General features: G+C 38.3%; 1 protein-coding gene across 13 annotated transcripts in view; it reads right to left on the bottom strand.

Annotated features, from left to right (window-relative positions):
- Window positions 1–18,315, bottom strand: part of LOC128247375 (BPTF-associated chromatin complex component 1-like) — a 134,861-nt gene that overhangs the window by 86,535 nt on the left and 30,011 nt on the right. For 10 of the 13 annotated variants that reach the window (XM_089349242.1, XM_089349243.1, XM_089349249.1 and 7 more), the window contains one exon: window positions 4,453–4,547. In XM_089349242.1, coding sequence (XP_089205368.1) covers window positions 4,453–4,547 — 95 coding nt within the window. Of the gene's footprint in view, window positions 1–1,232; window positions 1,347–4,452; window positions 4,548–18,315 lie in introns of all 13 variants that reach the window. The other 3 variants (XM_089349252.1, XM_089349250.1, XM_089349253.1) reach the window with 1 other exon arrangement.

Below are 18,315 nucleotides of genomic sequence, written 5' to 3'. Positions count from 1 at the left end.
GTGTAGGAGAGAGAATACTGATGTTGTTGGCGAGAAATGTGTTCGCATGGATGATGGTACGCTTGCACTAAATGAGGCTACAAAGAAAGAGGTCTGGAGATGCCACTACGATAGATTGCTTAATAAAGAGAATGAATGGGAGAAAGAGAGCCTGCCGTATGTCGACCCAACAGGGTAGATAAAGCAATTAAGAGTATGAAGACAGGGAAAGCCCCCGGCCCAACAGGAATTACTGCAGAAATGCTCAAAATATCTGGCAGTGTTGGCTACAGCCTAGTTACCCGTATTACAAACCAGGTGTTACACGAAGGAGTCATACCCAATGACTGGTGTAGCAGCACCATAGTCAACTGCTACAAAGGTAAAGGTGACGCTTTAGATACAAATAATTACAGAGGCATCAAGCTGTTAGATCAGGTTATGAAAGTTACAGAGAGGGTCATAGCCCAACTAATTAGGGAGAGAGTCAGTTTAGATGAGATGCAGTTTGGGTTCGTGCCAGGTAATAGCACTACTGATGCCATATTTCTAGTAAGACAGCTGCAGGAGAAATACCTAGCCAAGGATAAACCTCTGTACCTGACTTTCGTTGACATGGAGAAAGCCTTTGACAGGGTCCCCCGATCCCTTATCTGGTGGTCAATGAGGAAACTTGGGATAGAAGAATGGTTAGTGAGAGCTGTGCGAGCCATGTACAGAGATGCTGCCAGTAAGGTGAGGATTGGAAATGAGTACAGCAATGAATTCCTGGTAGAGGTAGGGGTCCACCAAGGTTCCGTCCTCAGCCCCCTCCTATTTATCATAGTCCTCCAGGCGATCACAGAGGAGTTCAAGACAGGTTGCCCCTGGGAGCTCCTCTATGCTGATGACCTTGCAATAATTGCGGAGTCACTATCAGAACTAGAGGAGAAGTTTCAGGTGTGGAAGCAAGGACTAGAATCGAAGGGCCTTAGAGTCAACCTAGCTAAAACTAAAATCCTAATAAGTAGGAAGGTAGATAAAACACAAACCCCATTCAGGTAGATGTAGAAAAGGAGTAGGTAGTAACTCTATAAAATGTACCCGGTGCAAGCTATGGACACATAAGAGGTGCAGCAATATCAAAGGCAGGTTAACTAGGAAGTTAGTTTTTGTATGTGGCAGATGTTCAGATGCAATAAAGACTGTAAATCAACAAAACACTTTTTTCCTTGATGAAAAAATAAACAACAAAAGTCTAAACAAAAACTTACTCTTCACTACAAGGGGACATAACTCCTGTTGTAAACAATGGTGGATTTCTCTGACTTGAAAATTGTTAAAAGTTTTGGTTGAAAATTTATTTTTACTGCTATTCGCTGGTGTCTCTGAGGAAGATAAGTTGACAAAAATACAGCTAGGGTCATGACGAATGTCCTCCTAAAATTGGAGTGACATGCGTGCTAATTTGTAGACGTGCATAAATTATATTCACATACACACACACACGCACATCCTGCCTTTTTTATATACAGATATATATATACATCTATATACACATATACATCTCTCTCTCTCTCTCTCTCTCTATATATATATATATATATATACACATGTATATACCCATATACATCTATATATATATATATATATATATATATATATATATACATATACATCTATATACACATATACACATATATATATTTATGCACACACACACACACAGAGGAAAGTTGAATAAGGAGAGGAATGCTTGGGATGTAGTTAAACCATCTTGAAGTCTTCTACGTATGTTTTGATGGACGCACTCCAAAAACGTCCAACAGGATAAATTATGGTCAGCAATGCATCAATCTCATCAGGAAGAATATAAATAAGAACACTCATCAAACAGATGGCTACACCAGGCTCCAATCTGATTTGGCAGAGTTTCTACAGCTGGATGCCCTTCCTAACGCCAACCACTCCGAGAGTCTAGTGGGTGCTTTTACGTGCCATCGGCACGAAGGCCAGTCAGGCGGTACTGGCGACGGCCACGCTCAAAATGGTGTATTTAACGTGCCACTTACCAGTCCAGTGGCACTGGCAACGATCTCGCTTGAATGTCTTTACACGTGCCACCGGCACAAGTGCCAGGAAGGCGACGCCGGGCACAGGTATCATCACGATTTCGCCTTCACTTGCCCCAACAGGTCTTCGCCAGCTGAGTTTTGTGTCCAATGAAGGAGACGACGTTGGCATGGGTGCCAGTCGTCAAATTTAGTTCGATTTCGATTTCACTTGCCTCAACAGGTCTTTGCAAGCAGAGTTTAGTGTCCAATGAAGGAAAGGTACGCATAAGTGGGCTGGCTACACCCCTGACAGAAGCCTTGGATTTAGGTCTGACTTTGCTTGCTGGGTCTTCTCACGCACAGCATATTTCCAAAGGTCTCGGTCAGAAGTCATCGCCTCGGTGAGGCCCAATGTTTGAAGGTCGTGCCTCACCACCTCATCCCAGGTCTTCCTGGGCCTACCTCTTCCACAGGTTCTCTCAACTGCTAGGGTGTGGCACTTTTTCACACAGCTATCCTCATCCATTCTCGCCACATGACTATACCAGCGCAATCGTCTCTCTTGCACACCACAACTGATGCTTCTTAGGTTCAACTTTTCTCTCAAGGTACTTACGCTCTGTCAAGTATGCACACTGACATTACACATCCATCGGAGCATACTGGCTTCATTCCTTGCAAGCCTACGCATGTCTTCAGCAGTTACGGCCCATGTTTCACTGCCATGAAGCATAGCTGTTCGTACACATGTTTCACTGCCATGAAACATAATTACCTAATTTGTATCTAGTTTGATGACTGGGGGCTCTAAGTTCATATCTTATTTAGGTTAACTAAATCACTACACATCTATCATTATGAAATAGGTAATAGTATTATCCTGAAATCTATTATTTATTAATGTAATTGTTATCTAAATACTTTTTTTTCACTTGTTTCAGTCATTAGACTGGGCCATGCTGGGGTATCACCCTGAATTTTTAGTCAAATAAATCAACACCAGAATTATTATTTTTTTTTTTTAGCCTGGTACTTATTCTTTTGCTAAGTTATAGGGACATAAACAGACACATGCATGCGTGTACACACACACACACACACACACACACACATGTAATGGGTTTCTTTCAGTTTTCATTTACCGAATCCACTTACAAGGCTTTGGTCAGCCCAAGGCTATAGAAGAGTACTATGCAGTGGGACAAACTGAGAACTATGTGGTTGGGAAGCAAACTTGTTACCATATAGCCAACTCATGCCTTGTTTGTGAAACTTGTAATAAAAGTTTTCTACCATAATTCCCTTTACCTCTCCAATGCATTATAGGGATATAACTACCTAACTGCTATTTTATTTTATCAACTATCTGGAAAGATGAAGAGTACATTTATTACAAGCAACAAAATTAATGATTTCACTGATGCATGAGGACAAATTAAAGTTGTGCTAATATTTTATTAGTATTCTAGAATAACCTCCCTATTGAAATATTTATAACTTTTTAATGCAAATTTAATGGATCACAATTACAAGATGTAATAAGACAAATACCAATCCAATGCTGTTTAAGAATGAATGCTGCTTATTTAATGATTCAAGTAAAAGTCATTATGATTAATCCTTTAACATCCAGATTATTCTGTCAAATGCAATGCTTTCTCATTCACATTGTTTTTAATTAGTCATGCGTTATCTCAGAGCTTTGAGATTTTGATGATGGGTTTATTTGTAGAATAATATTGTAGGGTAGGTGTGAGAAATCAAACCTGTCCTTCTGAACATAAAATAGGTCAAATATTCAAGCAGGATATGGCTGGTTTAAATGTTAAAAGGTTAAATCTCTTCCACATCAATTCAATAAAATAAAGATAAGATTTGATAAAATCAGCTTTGAAGAGCAGAAATAATGTTATCATTCATCATAAAAGTAGTTACTAGCAGTAACCTTCAAAATAAAAGTAAAATAACTTAATATAAACACTTTTATATAAAATTATGCTAAAACTATCAGTCAGCTTTCCATAGATACTTTTAATTGCATCAGAGGAAGAATATCATTTACCTAGCAAGTTATGAGTATGTTGTGGTGACATGTCACTAGTTCATTCTTTGTCAACTTTGGCTACCAACCCAAAGGTATCTTAGAATACTTCTGTCAGTAAAAGAAAGTCATGCTAAATTGAATAAATGATAGGTTGAAGAGAAATATAAGAACTCAATGGGATGAATATAGACAAACACTATTGATTTGAAGTAAGCATAAAAATAATTCATTTGGAAAATTATATAAGAAAATGATGACATAATAGCTTGATGAATGTTACCAGGTGGTGGATAAGGAATAGATTAGAAACAAATGTAACAAGCACTGATTATGATGATGATAACAATAGCAATGATGTTCATGGTAATTAAGACAATAATAATTACAATAACAGACCTGGCAGGGTTTGGTTCAGCTGTTGGATGGAGAGACATAGTCAGCTCCCCTAACCTACTGAATGCTGCCCCAGCAGCAGTGAAAATCTCCCCAACCTGAAAATAAAAAATAAAAAGAGAATCTTCAATACACAACAGAAAATGTAGCGCGAGAGCATTCAAACAGAAATTAAAGTTAAGACATTAGGCCTCTGATCATTAAGATCAAACTCTGCTACAGCCATTGCATTGTACACATCACTCAGCTTGACCAGATTATGATAGGTGTTTACACCATTATGTCATATTTGAGTACTTATAAGCTGCAGAAGACTTTTAAAAACATTTAACCTTCTCTGCGCTGTTGTTGCAATTTGTCACCCATGGATTTTCTCCCATATAGCTGTAGGCATATTTTGTTGCTTTAGGAAGGGTGCTTAAAATAAACATTTTGCACCATTTATTTCCAGAACAGGTTACTTTTCAAGTCAGAATGAGACTAAACTTCTGTGTTCCGATGCCATTTCATTGTTTATAAACTAACCATGAAGTAATAAAGCTTTGAAATCAAACTTAGTGTTTTGGATCTTTTATTGAATGAAATTGGCCACGAAGATATTGATGGTAAAATTATTTGATGATGAGGAAGTAGACTGTGCTTACAGTTATCATCATCATTATTTAATGTCTGTTGTCCATGCTGGTATGGGTTGGACAGTTTGACTAGGGCTAGCATGCTGCACCAGACTCCAGTCTAATTTGGCATGATTTCTACAGCTTGATGCCCTTCCTAATGCCAACCAGTCCAAAGGTGCAATGGGTGCTTTTATGTGCCGTCACGGGTGAAATTTGCATGACATCGGTATCTGCCACGAATGTGATTTTGCCCAGCTTGATGGGTTTTTTTCTCAAGCGTGACATAATGCCTAAGGTCTTGGTCATTGCCTCCGTGAGACCCAATACTTTTTCAAGTATTAGGCCTCACAGAGCTCAGCCACTTTACCTCCATGAGGCACAAAACTTGAAAAGTGCTTTTTATGTGCCACTGGCACAGGTGCCAGTTACATGACATAAGCATCAGCCACAACAATTTTACTTGGCTTGACGGGTCTTCTCAAGCACAGCATATTGCCAAAGGTCTCGGTCACTAGTCATTGCCTCTGTGGGGCCCAAAGTTCGAAGATCATGCTTCACCACCTTGTCCCATGTCTTCCTGGGTCTACCTCTACCACAGGTTTCCTCCACAATTAGAGCTCAGCAATTCTTTACACAGCTCTCCTCGTCCATACGCATCACATGACCATGTCAGTGCAGTCGTCTCTCTTGCACACCACATCTGATGCTTTTTATGCCTAACTTTCCTCTCAAGATGCTTACACTCTGTTGAACATACACACTGCCAGTGCACATCCAGTGAAGCATACTGGCTGCATTTCTTTCAAAACGATGCATGTCCTTGACTGTCATAGCCCATGTTTCACTGCTATGTAGCATAGCTGTTTGCACACAGGCACCATACAATCTCTCTGAGAGAGAGGCCCTTTGTTGCCAGCAAAGGTTGGAGCTCTCTGAACATTGCCCAGCCTAATCTTATTCTCAGGGCTATGCTCCCAGAGCATCCACCTCTACTATTAACTTGGTCAACTAGATAACGGAAGCTATCTACTACCTCTAGCTTACTCACCTAGCAGTTGATGGAGTCTATCTTCTGTACATTTTTGGTGTTTATTGTACCTGTGCATTTTCCACATACAAAAGCTTATTTTCCCTGTTAACCTTCCTCTGATATTGCTGCACCTTTTATGCGTCTATAGATTACACCAAGTGCATCTTATGGAGTTTCGATACCTTTTCTACAGACTGAGCAGGGCCATCTACCTGAAGGGATTTGTGATTTATTTGCCTTCCTACTCACTAACACTTTAGTTTTTGCTAGGTTAACTCTAAGTTCCTTCGATTCTATACCTTGCTTCCACACCTGGAACTTCTTTTCTAGTTCCGGTAGTGATTCAGCATTAAGAACAAGGTTATCAGCACAGAGGAGCTCCCTGTTATTGCCAGGTGGACTATGATGAACTGAATTCTTTACTGTACTTGTTGCTAACCCTCACTTTACTGGTTGCGTCCCCGCATATGGCTTGTACAGCTCTCACCAACTACTCATCTATCTGTAGTTTCCACACTGACTACCAGATAAGGAATCAGGGGACCCTGTCAAAGGCTTTCTCCATGTCAACAAAAGTACAGAGGTTTATCTTTGGTTATGTATTTCTCCTGCAACTGCCTTACCAGAAATATTAGCATCAGTGGTGCTTTACCCTAGCACAAAACCAAACTGCGTTTCATCTAGACTAACTCTCTCCCTAATTAGTTGGGCTATGACTCTCTCCATAACTTTCATCACATGATCCAACAATTTGATACCTTTGTAACTATTTCTAAGGCATTGGGTGTGACTTCTGCATGAACTACCTGATTTACAAAATGGGTTACTAGACCATAACCCACACCACCAGATATTTTAAGCAGCTCAGCCATGATTCCTGATGGGCCAGGGGCTTTTCCTATCTTCATATCCTTAATTGCTTTATCTACCAAGGTACTATTGATTCAGATAGCTGGTCCTCAACTGGGTCAACATTTGGCACTCTCCTCCTCCCATTCATTCTACACATTCAGCAGGCTTTCATAATGGCATTTCCAAGCCTCTTTCTTTGCAGAATCATTAAATACAAGTGCACCATCATCCATGCAGACACATTTCTCTCTTATGACATCACAGTTTTCTCTCACACACTGTCTTGCAACCTGAAACGCTTCAGTTCTTTGGTCCTCATGTCACTAAACATAGGCAAACTTCTTTCCTGCTACTCCCTTGGCTAGATATACCTGCCTCCTAGCTTGCCTTCTGGTTATCTGATACAGTTTCTTGCTACCCGCACTCTTCTAGACCTGTTTCTTTGCTCTAATGGCCCTGTCTACAGCATTGTTCTACCACTACATTATCATAGGTCTGGATGGGACTTTGCATCAGTAAACTGTCCTGCAGGAATTCTCAATTGCCCTCTATATCACAAGTCTATAGCTCCTCCTCCCTCTCATCAAATTTCTCAATTAGGATGTCCCTAAATCTCTAACCATATGAAGGGTTCTTAAGCTTCCAAATCCTTCTTTTCCAGATTGGTCTGCTTGTTGGTACCTTTCTGGCCTGGAATCTAATGTTATTAATGACTAGACTATGCTAGGGGGTACATTCTTCACCAGGGAGGGTCTTTGTATTTAAGAGCAACCATGCATCCCCGTCTGGTGAGAATGTCATCAATCTGGCTAGCACAGTCAGCTGATTGATAGGTTATCAGGTGACTGACTGGCTGGCTTCTTAGAGTTGGTGTTGCAGATCAGTAGGTTGTTTGCATCACAGAACTCCAATAGCCTTGTTCCATCTTTGTTTTAGAAACCAATTCCATGGCCCGCATGTACACCATGGAAGATACCAGGCTGCTGTCTGACATGACTATTGAAATCCCCAGCTACGAATATGAGATCATTGTGACTCGTCTTTGAGATAACCTGCAGAAGAATATCATAAAAGCGGTCCTTCTGTTCATTCGATAAGCCCGCTTGTGGGGCATAGGCAGAGATAATTGTTGCTATACTATTCTACAAGACTAGCTTGAACTTAAGCACTCTATCACACACTCTGACTACCTCTATGACTTTATCCACCCATTTCTCTCCAAGAAGTATGCCCACACTATCTATCCCGTCACTGTTACCTTCCCAGAAGATTTTACACCTATGTGTCTTCCCTGTGAGGAACCTGACTGAAGCTCCTTTCCACCTTACCTCTAGGATGCAACATTCATCAACATGTCTCTGTTCAAGAATCTCAACAATCTCGCTAAATCTACCTTTCAATGTGTCTACATTGACAGTGTCAACTCTGAAAACTGGGAAAGGAACATGGGAAGGAGTGATGGTATTCAGCACCTGAAAAAAAGGTTTCGGTGATCGTTTGATAACAGACATGTCACAAAAGTTGTTCTCACTTTAATCTATCATTATTCAAACATGTTAAAATTGTTACCTCTATTGGTGATGAGTAATGTAAGCATTGTAAGTATAAGTGTTACTGCTGCAAATATAAATAGGTCAATATTTAAATTAAGTAAATGAGCTGCTCTTGATTAGTCCAACATATATATAGAGAAAGAGGTAGGTGGTTTGTTAATTTATTAAGTAACATATGTCCTTTTGGTGCATGCAGTAGTGTGGATGACTGGTGGAGGTGGGAGGGAGGGACGGAGGTGTGCAGGTCTTTTGGTACAAAAGTGAGGCAGAGCCTGTAGGGGTTTCCAGTACAAGAGAAGAGACTTCCAGTATAGGAGGTGGGGGCAGGAATGGATAGCTGCATCATGGACAAGTAATGGCCAGCTTCACCACAAGAAATAGAAATAGCAGTAAGAAGACACTAGTGAAACACTTGTTATAAGACAAGGAGAGAATCATGGCAAAGTATGGGAATACATAAGTTATGAAACAGGGAAAGAGAATATTGCAAGGATTTAAAGGTCTGAAAGTTATTTGATGAATTAAAGAATTACAAGTTATGAAAGTTGGGAACACATGGGTTATGAAACAGGGAGAGAATATTGCAAGTATTTAAAGAGATATGATTTGAAAGTTATTTGGAAAATTACGAAAGCTATTTTAATTCAAAATGAGAACAATGTACTGAGTGAATACTATCAGCTATGCCTGGCTGATTGAAGGAAAGCACTGGCCCCAAGGAGGTACATTTCTGAGGGGTAACTCTTTCATCCTTAATGCATTACATAAAACTACTATTCATCCATTCCTTTATACATAAAAATCAAATCTGTACACACAATATGAAAGTTATAACAATTTTAAAACAGTAGGTGCTCATGTCTTATGCTGCCCCAAAATAATGCAGAGGAAACTATTCTAGGGGCAAATCAGTATGCTTAAAGATTAAGAAATTTCCTGTATGTTCAGTTTACAATTTGGTTTCAATTCCCAGCCATTTAAATGATCTGTCACTTATTAGAGAAGATTTGGCATATATTCAAATTTATCCTCTGCTGAAAATATCACTATGATATTTTTCTTTAACTGATTTACAATCTTACATTATAAGAGAGAAGCAAATCTCCATCTGTCTGTCTGTCTGTCATAACATCAGTAAGAGGGAGGGAAAGAAGGGGAGGAATCAAAATATGCATTACAATGTATTTTAAGGAGAGGAGAAAAAGTTTTTGTGAAAAGAGAAACACTATGTGAGAAAGAGAAAGTGGGAGAGAGTGTGGTCGATGGCTAGAAAGATAAATAGTGTTGTCACCAAAGTAACTAACAAGTTTTGGGAATTTTAAGTGCAAGTCGGTCAATCTAGCACACAAGATCATTAGCCAAAAAGAAAACAGGAAATGGAAAAAAAACCCATCAAAACGGAGAAAATCCAACTGATGTAGAAATCCTGATCCAAAACTCCACCATTTATAACCATTTTTAACGGTCCATTAAGATTATATAGAACTGTTGTGAGATCCAAAAATCTCAGGATTTCTTTCTTTCTATACCAACTACAAATATGCCAAAGCTCAAGTCCCTGTGGCTTGTACCTTTGGATTTAACTAGGTCTGAAAACAATATGAAATTGACTGTTTGTGACTTGTAACAAAATAGGCTTTACATAACTATTGAAAAAATTGACAAAAAAAGTTTTCTTTCTAAGAACCTTACAAAAAATAGGCAACATTCACTTTTAATTTGTGTAATTTGAAGATGATTATCACCTCAGTTTCAAATGGCTAATTATTCATTTTGGTCAATTAAGCAAGATTTCAACCAGTTTGCTGACCCTCTAAAACTGTCATATATTCATCCAAATTTCACAAAAAAAGTATTGAAATGTTTTTTTTTTTTTTTGGATGCTCTCCAAGATAAAGTGCAGTAAAAATTACATTTAGATATTTTCAAAGATTCATTTTTACAAAAATTCATCTGATAATACATCTGCTTGTCATTGCATTACTTAGCCTGTTGGTAATGCTTTCATGTGATTAGAAAGAAAAGGAGAGAGGGAGAAAAGAGGGAGAGAGAAGCAATGTAATTGTAATGCTTTCACATGATCAGTTGAAGAGAAAGAGAAGAGAGAAAGAAAAAAGAGAAAATGAGAAAAAGGCGAAGAGTGAGACAGAAAGATGGAGAAAGCAAAGGAGGAGAGAGAAGTGTCCATGACGTGATGCAGGAGGAACATATTTGTTATGTGGTTAAAAAAGTTAGTTGAAAGTAGGAAGAGAGTTAAAAATATAATTTTAGCAAGAGAGGTGATGTTCTGATGGTGAGGTTAAAGAAAGGCAGAGAGAGGGGAAAGAGATAGGGAGGAGAGGGGAGAGGAGGGAGAGATAGAGAGGAGAGGGAGAGGGTAGAGAGAGAGACGATGATGGTGGTGGTGGTGACTGGATAGTGAAAAGTGCATTTCTTTTTAATTGAGCCAAGCTTTTTATATCACCTATCACATGCGCATAAGTGCAATTCCGTTAAATATTCACGCTTATTTATATAGCAGATATATGCACATATGATACATATGTATCATATGTATGGGATATTTTTTTTGTTACTCTCCTTTTACTTGTTTCAGTCATTTGACTGTGGCCATGCTGGAGCACCGCCTTTAGTCGAGCAAATCGAGCCCAGGACTAATTCTTTGGAAGCCTAGTTCTTATTCTATCGGTCTCTTTTGCCAAACCACTAAGTTACGGGGACGTAAACACATCAGCATCAGTTGTCAAGTGATGGTTGGGGGACAAACACACATTTATATATACATATATACGACGGGCTTCTTTCAGTTTCCGTCTACCAAATCCACTCACAAGGCTTTGGTCGGCCCAAGGCTATAGTAGAAGACACTTGCCCAAGGTGTCACGCAGTGGGACTGAACCCAGAACCATGTGGTTGGTAAGCAAGCTACTTACCACATAGCCACTCCTGCGCCTGTTAATGAGGAAATGGAAAAATAAGAGTGAAAATTTAATTTAGGAGTGCTGTGCATAAAGTATATAAAGTGTATATATAAAGTGCATTAAGTAATCATCATATTCCAATTTCTTTCACTTTTCAATGAGAAGCAGATAAGCAACTATCTTCCCATACAGACACAACACAGGCTACACTTTCAGGTTTGTTGGATAAAGTTTTCAGAAATAACCCAACAGGTTTACCATAAATTCTGTGAAAGGTGAGAGTAGAGCAGAATCTAAAAAATGTAGGCCAATTTCTCTGATTTCCCATTTCAGTAAAGTTATGGAACAAATCATCACATAGAAATTGATAACATTCCTAGAAGAAAATGACTTATTCAGCAATACACAGCATGGCCTCCATCCTAGAAGAAGCTGTTGTCTTAAACAGCTCTTATAATACCATGATTGGGTTTTGAAGCAGCTATTTGACCATTCAGATGGCATGTTGATAAACTTGATTTCACAATTGCTTTTGATAAGGTGGGTCATGGAATAATATGTCACGAGTTGGAAGACCTTGGCATCATTGGTAAACTGGGAAAGAGGCTGCATGACTTCTTAAAAAATAGACGTCAAGCAGTGACAGCCAATAGTGCCCTTTCTAAGGAAACACAAATTCTAAGTGGTATCTCTCAGTGAACTGTCTTGAGGCCATTAATGTTTATAATAGCTCTCTAAGACATGCCCATGGTCACTCAGACAGCCAGTGATACAAAATTATTACAGGCAATAAAGAACCCAGATGGTGTTGCAGGACCTTACAGCAGGACCTAAATGCAATATACAAGTGAGGAAAACAACATGCAGTTTAATGCTGGAAAATTTAAAGCACTGCACTATCAACTCACAAATGCATTGCAGCTTGCGTATACAAGACTCAAAGGCACTGCAATCCCAGAGTCACAGGCAGTGAGAGATTTGGGGATCAGTATATGTCATGATATATCATTTCATATGCATATTATGAAAATGGCAATAAAGCGCAAATAACTTGCCAAGACAAGGGGAACATCAAAAGAGGAATCAGAAAAGTGGGGTCTGAAACTTTTGAGGGTGTTATGGTGCAAGTTTTCGAAAGAGTACAGGCATGCAAAGCTGAAATAGGCTGCCATTTAAGCTATGTCATTTTTCATATATGATGTAGTGGGGCTGCAAAATTTGACTTGTGCATATTAATTTCCATTATGTCCTTTATATTGTATCAAAATTTCATGCATTTATTTGTAAAGTTAAGGAAGTTATTAAAAACTGAAATCCATCAGTGACTTTTGGGATACCCTGTACATATATAGTAATGGTATATTCCGTTGGGAATATGGTAGAGTACAGTATTCAAAGTGTAGAGTACAGCTCTTATACCTTCAGAGTTGCCCAGTAATATCTGGTAGTATTATATATTTCCAAGTTTAAGATTGGGCATTCATCTTGTGTCAATACAAAATTTGCATCAAATCAATTGTCTAACCGTACTCCTTCTTGTTGACTCCAATTTCTTCAATTATATATATATATATATTACATACATCCATGCATATATATGTACATACATGCGTGTATATAAATATACATGCATGCATACATACATACATATCGACATATATATACATACAGCCATACATATGTGGATTGATCAATAAGTATCTGCAGAGAGAAGCCACTTGGCACAGATTGACCTTGAATTCTACAGTGAACTCTGCACTAAGTTTTTACGTTCTAGCTCACTTCTGCTGTTTTACAACAGTGCTTGAAAGGAAGGTGTGTAGTGTGTGATTGTCACATTGACCAAGGCAGAGAAATCTGAGCAGAGAATTTGCCACAAAATTTTGTCAAAAGCTTGGTGATACCTGCTCAGAGGCCTACGCAAAGTTTTCGAAAAGTTTTTATCATTCTCAATACAATCAAGGACGTCTTGCGCAACTGAAACCCAAGTGTCTTTTTGGTCAGCTGAAAGCAGTTTTAGCACAAACTTGACAGACACTTGTCTCGTACCCAAATCTTCAGTGACAAATGGATTGAACTGAACTGTAACTAATCTGTACATGCTCTGATAACTCATGGATAGTGATTCGATGGTTTCCCCTCACAACTACATACAAATTTGCGACTTAGTTCCGCTGGTTGTGGTTCTTCCAAAACGTTCGACAATATCGACATTTTTTCAGCCATCTTGGACACGCCTGAACCACTTATACACTTGTGTGCAGCTCATTCACACCATTCCATGCATTTTCTGCGACTTTGCGTAGTACTCTGAGCAGGTATTCCCATGATAACTTTGCGATCTATTTCAAAGCGGGGGCACCAGTATTTTCTTAACGAAACACTAACAAAACACTTTGAAACTTGGGACACTGGTAGAATGTGTCATATAAAACATCTTTTACTCTTAGTCTTCTTAACAAAAAAACGTACATCGCAAGTTATTCCATGTTAAAGTTGTCGTATTTCTGTAATTTCAACCAATCACTGACATCTATTCAGCTGAATAGAGTTACTGCTGGGCGGTCATAAAAACGTTATTCCCTGTGACATATTTCATCCGGTTTAAAGGTAATTTATACGCATATATTGTTTATATAATAAATTAAGCTGTGCGTATCTATGTGTGTAACAATTTTAGAGTTCGGATTCTAGAGTTAGGGTTAGTTTTAGGGTTAGGGTTAGGGTTAGGGGATTAATACGATATACACCGTTACAGCGCTAACTGTTTTCAACTGAATAGACGTCAGTGATTAGTAGAAATTATCGAAATAAGACAATTTTTTTACATGAAATAAATTCGAATACAAAAATTTTTTTCTGTTCTATAACACAAAATATATAAGTATACGAAGTTTGAAAGTCTTTCGGTACCAAAAACACTACATAAAACATAAATGAAAACTGGTGCCCACGTTTTGAAATAGATCCCAACTTTCTCTGTCAAGGTCAATGTGATGATCACACGCTACAGACCTTCCTTCCAAGCACTGCCGTAAACAGATGTGAACTAAAACATTATAACTTAGTGTGCATGCAGAGCAGAGTCTAAGGTTAATCTTTGCCAAGCAGCTTTACTCTGAATGCTTTAGCTTTGTTACTATGGCAATAGTCCAGATACTTATTGATCAGACCTTGTATATATATACGTACATGCATATATACATACATGCATGTATATACATAGGCACATAGACATGTATATGCAAAGGTAGAAACTCTAAGATGTACCCAGTGTAAGCTATGGACACATAAAAGGTGCAGCAATATCAAAGGAAGGCTAACTGGGAGGATAGTTTTTGTATGTGGCAGATGCTCAAGAGCAATAAACACTGAAAATGTGCAGAAAACAACTTCTGCCATATTCCAGGGAGAAAAATGAGAAGTAGTTGATAGCTTCCATTATCTAGGTGACCAGGTCAGGAGCAGGGGTGGGTGCACTGAAAGTGGAGCTGCCAGAATAAGAATAGTCTGGGCAAAGTTCAGAGAGCTCTTACCTCTGCTGGTAACAAAGGGCCTCTCGCTCAGAGTAAAAGGTAGACTGTATGACGCATGTGTACAAACAACCATGCTACATGGCAGTGAAACATGTGCATACTCAACAGAGTGTAAGTACCTTGAGAGAAAAGTTGGTCCTAAGAAGCATCAGATGTAGTATGCAAGAGAGAGGACTGCGCTGGTATGGTCACGTGGTGAGAATGGACGAGGAAAAAGATGTGAAAAAGTGCCACACCCTAGCTGTTGAGGGGACCTGTGGAAGAGGTAGACCCAAGAAGACCTGAGATGAGGTGGTGAAGCATGATCTTCGAACATTAGGCCTCACCGAGGCAATGACTAGTGACTGAGACCTTTGGAAATACGCTGTGCTTGAGAAGACCTGGCAAGCCAGGTGAGACCATTACCCATGGCCTATGCCAGGTGTGTAACCAGCCCACTTATGCGCACCTTTCCTTCACTGGACACTAAACTCTGCTCGTGAAGATTTGTTGAAGCAAGTGAAATCGAAATCGAAATGAAATTCAATAACTGGCATCCGTGCTAGTGGAACGCGAAGAGCACCATTCGAGCGTGACTGTTGCCAGAGCAGCTGAGTGGCTTCCGTGCTGGTGGCATGTAAAAAGTACATGCTAGTGGCATGTGAAAAATATTCGAGCGAGGTTGTTGCCAGTGCCAGTGGACTGGCTCTTGGACAGGTGGCATGTAAAAAAAAAAACATTTGAGCATGGCTATTGCCAGTACCGCTTGACTTACCCTCGGGCCAGTGGCACATAAAAGCACCCACTACACTCTTGGAGTGGTTGGCGTTAGGAAGGACATCCAGCTGTACAAACTATGCCAGATCAGATTGGAGCCTGGTGCAGCCATCTGGTTCGCCAGTCCTCAGTCAAATTGTCCAACCCATGCCAGCATAGAAGGTGGACGTTAAATGATGATGATGCATTATATATATATATATATATATATATATATATATATATATATATACTCTTTTACTCTTTTACTTGTTTCAGTCATTTGACTGCGGCCATGCTGGAGCACCACCTTTAGTCGAGAAAATCGACCCCAGGACTTATTCTTTGTAAGCCTAGTACTTATTTTATCGGTCTTTTTTGCCGAACCGCTAAGTTACGGGGACCTAAACACACCAGCATCGGTTGTTAAGCGATGGTAGGGGGACAAACACAGACACACAAACACTCACACATACACATACATACATATGACGGGCTTCTTTCAGTTTCCGTCTACCAAATCCACTCACAAGGCTTTGGTCGGGCCGAGGCTATAGTAGAAGACACTTGCCCAAGGTGCCACGCAGTGAAACTGAACCCGGAACCATGTGGTTGGTAAGCAAACTACTTTAGCACACAGCCAATATTTATATATATATATATATATATATATATATATATATATATATATATATATATATATTCATATATATATATATATATTCATATATGTATATATTTATACATATATATATTTATATATACACACATATACACCTATATATATATATATATATATATATATATATATATATATATATATATATATATATATATATATATATATATATATATACATATATTTACACATATATACATATATATATACATATAAAAACAAAACACAAAGGATTCTGCGGTACACATGTTTCAAGCTTTATACTTGTTACATCAGTGTATAATTGACAGTATAAAGCTATCTTCAGCCGCAAATGTATTCTCTCCACCTCTAACATTTACTTATATATATATATATATATATATATATATATATACATATATATATATATACACACCCATATACATACACCTATATATATCCACACATATATACGTATATATATATATATATATATATATATATATATATACACATATATATATCTATATATATATTCATATATATATATATACACCTATATATACACACATATATATATACATCTATATATATACATATATATATATATCTACATATATATACACCTATATATACACACACATACATATATATATATCTATATATACATATATACCTATATATATATATATATATATATATATATATATATATATATATATATATATATATATATATATATATATATATATATATATATATAGACACATACACATATATATATTTATATATATATCGATATATATATACACACATTCACATATACATATATATATCTATATATATTTCTGTACATATATATACATATACATACATATACATACATATATATATATACATACATATATAGATACATATATATACATATGTGGTGAGAATGAATGAGGATAGCTGCGTGAAAAAGTGCCACTCCCTAACAGTTGAGGGAACCCGTGGAAGAGGTAGGCCCAGGAAGACCTGGGCTGAAGTGGTGAGGCAAGACCTTCGAACATTGGGCCTCACCGAGGCGATGACTACTGACCGAGACCTTTGGAAATATGCTGTGCGTGAGAAGACCCGGCAAGCCAAGTGAGATCGTTGCCAGGGCCCCTAGACTGGCTCTTGTGCTGGTGGCACATAAGATGTACCATCCTGAGCGTGACCGTTGCCAGTACCGCCTGACTGGCCTTGTAGGGTTTTCAAGCGAGATCGTTGCCAGTGCCCCTGGACTGGCTCTTGTGCGGGTGGCACATAAAAGACACCATTTCGAGCGTGGCCGTTTTCGTGCGGGTGACACGTAAAAGCTCCCACTACACTCTCTGAGTGGTTGGCGTTAGGAAGGGCATCCAGCTGTAGAAACTCTGCCAAATTAGATTGGAGCCTGGTGTTGCCATCCGGTTTCACCAGTCCTCAGTCAAATCGTCCAACCCATGCTAGCATGGAAAGCGGACGTTAAACGATGATGATGATGATGATGATATACATACATATATATATATATATATATATATATATGTATATATATATATATATATATATATATATATATGTATATAACATAATATGGTAAAAATTCGATATTAATTAATATCAATTTAATACCAGGAAACTAGCACATTAAAAGAATCAGAAGGTTCATGAAAAATTTTTTTCGAGATCCTAAAAAGATTATAGTACTTGTGTATATAAGATTGACCAGTAACCGGTCTGTCAATATGCTAGAAGAAGCTCACTTAAAAAATTCTCAAATAAGGATTCAGCGGAGCAAAAACAAGCGGACGAGACCAGTACAATTTTCACTGGTCTCGCCCGCCTGTTTGTGCTCCGCTGAATCCTTATTTGAGAATTTTTTAAGTGAGCTTCTTCTAGCATATTGACAGACTGGTTACTGGTCAATCTTATATACACAAGTACTATAATCTTTTTAGGATTTCGAAAATATT

The sequence above is a fragment of the Octopus bimaculoides genome, chromosome 3 (genome assembly GCF_046866305.1).
Source record: "Octopus bimaculoides isolate indiv1 chromosome 3, ASM4686630v1, whole genome shotgun sequence".
In the NCBI taxonomy this organism is placed as follows: domain Eukaryota; kingdom Metazoa; phylum Mollusca; class Cephalopoda; order Octopoda; family Octopodidae; genus Octopus; species Octopus bimaculoides.
The sequence above is the reverse complement of the archived record's forward strand: the minus strand, read 5'-3'. Positions and strand labels throughout refer to the sequence as shown.